The sequence below is a fragment of the Alosa pseudoharengus genome, unplaced genomic scaffold (genome assembly GCF_046254945.1).
Source record: "Alosa pseudoharengus isolate Yale_2024_CS ecotype anadromous, Long Island Sound unplaced genomic scaffold, YU_APseudo_1.1 YU_APseudo_1.1_scf_20, whole genome shotgun sequence".
Classification (NCBI taxonomy): domain Eukaryota; kingdom Metazoa; phylum Chordata; class Actinopteri; order Clupeiformes; family Clupeidae; genus Alosa; species Alosa pseudoharengus.
In genome coordinates, this window is record NW_027468664.1 from 32,440,750 (window position 1) to 32,447,228 (window position 6,479).

Sequence of the window (6,479 nt, forward strand, 5' to 3'; positions counted from 1 at the left end):
TATATACACACTGAATGTTATATAACTATACATTTCAACATACTGGACCATAACACATGATGGCCCAGCCAAGTCCTACTACTGGTTTCTGGTCAGTAGTGGTCATTAGTGACTAACCCTTTGTGTGAGTACTGAGTGCTCTCCTACAGAGAACCCCGCTGATGCTCTTCTACAGAGAACCCAGCTGATGCTCTCCTACAGAGAACCCAGCTGATGCTCTTCTACAGAGAACCCAGAGAACCCAGCTGATGCTCTTCTACAGAGAATCCAGCTGATGCTCTTCTACAGATAACCCAGTTGATGCTCTTCTACAGAGAACCCAGCTGATGCTCTCCTAGATGTGAACAGCCTCATTTAGCAGGAGGCCCAGCTGGGTGAGTGACGTCCTGCATTATAAATGAGCAGCTCTTTAGGATGGACGGACGGACATGCGTGTGTGTATCTCCCTTTCTCCATCTCTCTCTCTCTACCCTATCTCTCTCAGTCTGAAATGTCATCCTTCTCTAGGCACCAGAGGAGTGTGATATCGCTCATCTGACTCAAACACACACACACACATCTATACACACACACACACCTATAAACAAACAAACACATACACACACCTATAAACAAACAAACACACACACACACACACACACACACACACACACACACACACATCTATAAACAAATACACCTACCTACTGTAACTAAGTTCTCTGCTGTTCACACTCTTGGCATGACCGGAGACAGGTGGAGGTCTTACATAAGCATACCACCCACACAATACACCTGGCGAGCACACACACACACACACACACACACACACACACACACACACTCTCTCTCTCTCTCTCACACACACACACACACACACACCTGAGCTAAACTAAGGGCTCTTTCTACTAAATGCTACACCAGAGAGAGACATCAGGTGAGCAAGCCGGTTGTTTGGTGACTTTCCTGCTGTAGATTCCAACAAGACCTTGAAAAGTATATTCTGCCATCTTCACGTTCATATTACTGCAGGAAAGTGGAAAAAAATAACTTACAGCGGCCTAATGTCTGCCTGATATACTGTAAAATATTACCTTCAGACAGACAGACAGACAGACACACACACACACACACACACACACACAAACCTCATTGAAAATGAAAGTCAGCTCAATACGCAGCCATTAATCAAGCAGCCTCTGGTTCACAGCGTGTCTCCTTCATCTTCATGCTGTCTGTGCGTTCCCACTCATCAGTGTGTGTGTGTGTGCGGGACGGGGGGGGGGGGGGGGGTATTGTATGTAAGGTAGCATATGAGGTGAGATCAGAGGGTGATTTATGGTGTGTGTGTGTGTGTGTGTGTACACGTGTGTGTGTGTTTGAGGTGGTATCAAGGGAGATCAGAGGGTGATTAATGGTGTGTGTATGTGTGGGAATGTGTGTGTACATGAAATAGCATTAGCCGAGATCAGATGATGAATTAGTGTGTGTGTGTGTGTGTGTAAGGGTGTGAAGGGACTCGCTCACGTCAGCAGGCACAGACAGGTACTGTATCTAACAACACCACCACAATACCCATAACTAAAACACACACACACACACACACACACACACACACACACACACACACACACACACACACACACACACACACACACACACACACACACACACACACACACACACACACACACACACACAGCATGTCACACTCTGCTTCGCTCCAGAGACTGAATCTCATCACCTCTCTGAGGCTGAGCCTGATAACACTTATCCTGTCCGTCGTCACAGCGATGGCAGATCCTCAATGGCTGCCATGGCAACTGGTATCAATCCAAAACATACTAATTGGCCAAGGAGTCTCAGTGTGGGGTTTAAGTTGCCCCGGTGCAGATATCTACGGGGCTTTTGGGTAATTTGGGGTAATAGAAGGGAAATGAGCTGGAACCGTCCACAACTTCCTCACATGGGAAACGCAAAAGGAGAGAAGAAGAGTGTCTGTGTGTGTGTGTGTGTGTGTGTGTGTGTGATATGAAGACGTCCTTGAGACAAAGCGAGAGCGGAGGACTGGTTGGGGTGATGTCATTCATCAGGAACACGGGCCAACTGATAGCAGGATTACTCCAGACGCTACAAAGACAACATTCCACCCAAAGACCTCCACTCCACAAGGAAGAGCCTCAGCCTGGAGACACTCTCTCACACAAACAAGGCTATCTCTGGACCCCAGACCTCTTCACACAATCTGCTATCTCCCTGTGTGTGTGTGTGTGTGTGTGTGTGTGTGTGTGTGTGTGTGTGTGTGTATGGTTGGTTTCCTGTGAATGAAGCAAGGACTTACATATACACATACAATAGTTTGGGTCGTTTTAAAGGGGTCTAAAGACATTCCTGTGCAACATGCACTTAGTTCTTTAAGCGCTTCTTATGCGTTACGGTTTGTATAATATTGTTTTATTTCCATTAGGCAATTGATTGAATTGACATTGCTATTTCTTATTGCTATTCTCCTTCTTATAGTTTGACCAACATTCCTGTTAAATTTTTAATATTATATTGTTTTTGTGTGTGTCGCTTTGGACAAAAGCGTCTGCCAAATCCCATAACCATAACCACAATACGAACACAGGTGGGGAGACAAGAATCTGCATGTCTCTTTCTGTATTAGTGTGTGTGTGTGTGTGTGTGTATGTGTGTGTGTGTGTGTGTGTGTGTGTGTGTGTGTGTGTTGTGGACCAGGCAGGTTGGTTTGGGGCAGGGCAACAGTGGTGTGTATGTGAGATGGGCTGAACTGTCAGAACAGGTTGGCATAGTTCAGTGAGTGTGTGTGTGTGTGTGTGTGTGTGTGTGTGTGTGTGTGTGTGTGTGTGTGTGTGCATAAGCTCTGGTCTGTGCTTCAGGGCAGGTAAGAGTAGGTTAATGTGTGTGTGTGTGTGTGTGTGTGTGTGTGTGTGTGTGTACAGTATGTGTGTGTGTGTGTGTGTGTGTGTGTGTGTGAGAGAGAGTGTGTAATTTAGGTGATCTGCTTAACTTTCTTGTCCACAATAACAGTACATGGCCTGAGAAGACTTGAAATGTGCAGCCTCTGAGACCAAACACACACACACACACACACACACACACACACACACACACACACACACACACACACACACACACACACACACACACACACACACACACACACACACACACACACACACACACACACACACACACACACACACACACACACACACAAACACAAAGTGTCCCTTCTACCGGCTCCATTAGCATCATTACAGCACATCAACGCGTAAACACGTCAACACATCAACACGTCAACACATCATATGTAAGTCAACCAGAAGAGAAACTGAAAGAGAAAAATAAACTTCTTGACTCAAGGATGATTAACAAGATTACCGGAGAATGAGGAAGCTTCTGGAAAACAAACCACTAGTTGCCCTCATTTATGTTGTGCCAGGAGAACTATGCATTGGGGCAGCCGTGGCCTACTGGTTAGCGCTTTGGACTTGTAACCGGAGGGTTGCCGGTTCGAACCCCGACCAGTAGGCACGGCTGAAGTGCCCTTGAGCAAGGCACCTAACCCCTCACTGCTCCACGAGCGCCGCTGTTGGTGCAGGCAGCTCACTGCGCCGGGATTAGTGTGTGCTTCACCTCACTGTGTGTTTCACTAATTCACAGATTGGGATAAATGAGACCAAATTTCCCTCACGGGATCAAAAGAGTATATATACTTATACTTATATACTTATAAGTATATAAGCATGAGTGGTGTTACAAATGATGAACATAAACGTAATTATCACGTTACACTTCTTGGACAATGAAAAAACAGTTGCAAAGTTAAACCACTTCTAAGCAGTTCCACACAATGCAAATGGGCGTGTGTTCCACCACAACCGGCCTCATCCATCAGAGTCGAGTCACACACACACAGGCAGGCAGGCAGGCAGGCGAAGCCCTATCAGCGCAGACGCTGGAGCGTGAGACACGGAAGGCCCAAGTCCAGCCTCCAGGCCTCTCAATAAACAATATGCTCTGGGACAAAGTCCCACAGGGAGTAACCGGAGCCAAACTCAGGTGGAGCAGAGAGAGAGAGAGAGAGAAAGAGAGAGAGAGAGAGACAGACAGACAGAGAGGGAGAGAGAGAGAGAGGGGTGCAGACACCTGAGAAGAACTGGATTCTTATCAACTTTAAGACTGTTAGAGCAGTTTCCAGTGGCACACACACACACACAAGCACATACTGTATATAGTGTGTCTGTGCTTAACTGGTCACGAGGCAGAGGCACTGAGCAAAGCTAACTCTCACACACACAGACTACAAATGCTGAACTGCGTACACGTCGTCTGTGCAGAAAGTTGGAAGTTAAGAGTTGGGGCTTTGCATTGTAGTGCAATTATAGCCCTGCTCACCATTCTGCTGGACTTGACCAAAATATGGATCGAATGGTGATCCTACTGAAACCATAAATGCTATAGGTCATGGGTGTCAAACTCATGTTAGGGGGCCGTGTGAAACCTGCTGGTGGGCCTGATCTGGCCCCCGGGCCTTATGTTTGACACCCCTGCTATAGGTCCTATGATACAAATGGCCAACTTCTACTACTCACTTAGTTTACATGACACTTGAATTTCCCCTTGGGGATCAATAAAGTATCTATCTATCTATCTATCTATCTATCTATACACCTGTTCAATCTGCTAATACGGCATGCCATGTAAAGGCCTAGATAGCTTAGTTTAAATGTGCAATATTCAGTTCTAGGTTAGTTAGAGAGCAACTCTGAACTCTTAGCTATACCAATCCATGCACATGCACATGCACATACACTAGTGTGGCCAAGTTTCCCAGATGCGTGAGGAGAAGAGGGTGCCAGTGACATCAAATGGGTGTTCTTTCCCAGATAATGATTTACAATAAATATATTTCCACTGAGCCCTAAAAAAGACCAGCTTCATGCACTGCCAGGCATGCACTGAGAGGGCCGAGTAGCTATGGCAGACAAACCAGGGCAATGATTCACAGTTTTACTTGCACAACAAAAACCGACAGCAGTACTCTTTAGTCACGCTTGGAAATGCTCGGATTTATTATTAGGCCACATGACAACACAGGCATAGGGGCCATCATATCTAAGAGCAGGCTAGCCTTTAAACCAATCAACGACGGTAATTACACAGATGTGGTCAGACTATAATAACATATTCAAATGGTATTGTCTTTGTTATATAAACCCCTCTTCTCCTTTCATACAAATCCCAACGCTACCATTGTGTCACCATAGCAGGTACATCTGAAGAGGCGTGCCCGCGCGCTGAGCATCATTGTGTACAACCAAATCCAAAGATGTGCACCTACCTCAGCGCCACGCGCACCGAACTTTCGTCCTGGCCGGCCGACATGCTTCTAACGTCCCCGGTGGTAGATGGCGTAAAGCAGCACGAGGGTTATAAATAGCTTGATTTTCCTTTCTTTATCGGCTTAGCTTAACGTTACTGGCGACGGTGCTCCTTGGCGCGTGAGCAGCGACGACAACAGCTACGGCTTTGCAATTCTGCCGTCATTATAAAAAAGCACCACAGAACGAGTAGGACTAGGCTAAACCATTAAAACGTTTCCTTTACAAAAACTGCGCGGCGTTCTATCTTTGGGATGCAGCGCACCCGGTTACACAGTCGGTGACATTGTGTCTGTGCCGCCGCTGACCGTCTTGGCTTTGCTGAAGAGCGAGCGAGGGCCGCGTTCGCTTTCTTTCTCTCCTGCGTGCGTGTTTCCCAGGCAGAATGACGTAACGAGGCCCCGCCTTCTCCCTCGACCACTGAGGTGATGGCGTGACGGCGACGGTCATCGCTGAAGGTTCAAATCGATTCAGTTCAGCTCACCTTGGGCTGGTACCTTGAAGTATGTTTTCAGTATGTTTGCGCAAAGCGGTGTGATTTTTAATTGATTTGTCTTGATCTCTCTTGATTGTGTTTTTTTTATTTGGGCCCCATATCATTGCAGTTGCATGAATGAATGAGTCGGCTGATGGATGGGGCGTTCTAGAAAGCTAAGCAGAATTACCTGTGGGTGAGCGCCATCATGTGGCTTTCTCGGGTTAAGCACAAATAACGAGGATAGTCCCGCCAGTGTTTGTCGATGCACATTCTTTACACAATTTATGTATATTCTTTATTGACAAAAATCACTGTACGATACTGCACTGTAAATACCGCTATGTGGTTTTATGGCTGTAAGAATAATAGTCTCATGCTGTTGTAAATTAGTAGTTCCTCTTTCAACCAAAAGATGGCGACAAATACTCATAACTGTTTGCATTATCATGTGCAGCAGGTGCATCAACACATGTTAAAGTCTAGCCGGCAGTTTTTAAGTAGCAAACAAATTAACATAATCAGAATCATAGCAAATATATAATTGAAACGGTATGATGACCATGATCACAAGTTCTCTGTTACAGCTATTGAGCTTTGTTTGCATTTTCCAGGCC

The 6,479-nt window shown here is 46.1% G+C and overlaps 1 protein-coding gene across 3 annotated transcripts in view; it reads right to left on the minus strand.

Moving 5' to 3' along the window:
- The window catches only part of LOC143136421 (kinesin-like protein KIF21A), a 62,614-nt gene extending 56,895 nt beyond the window's left edge, over positions 1 to 5,719 (minus strand). For all 3 annotated transcript variants that reach the window (XM_076297125.1, XM_076297124.1, XM_076297123.1), the window contains exon 1: positions 5,348 to 5,719. In XM_076297125.1, coding sequence (XP_076153240.1) covers positions 5,348 to 5,391 — 44 coding nt within the window. In that variant the 5' untranslated portion in view covers positions 5,392 to 5,719. The remainder of the gene's footprint in view (positions 1 to 5,347) is intronic.
- Positions 5,720 to 6,479: the final 760 nt, after the last annotated feature.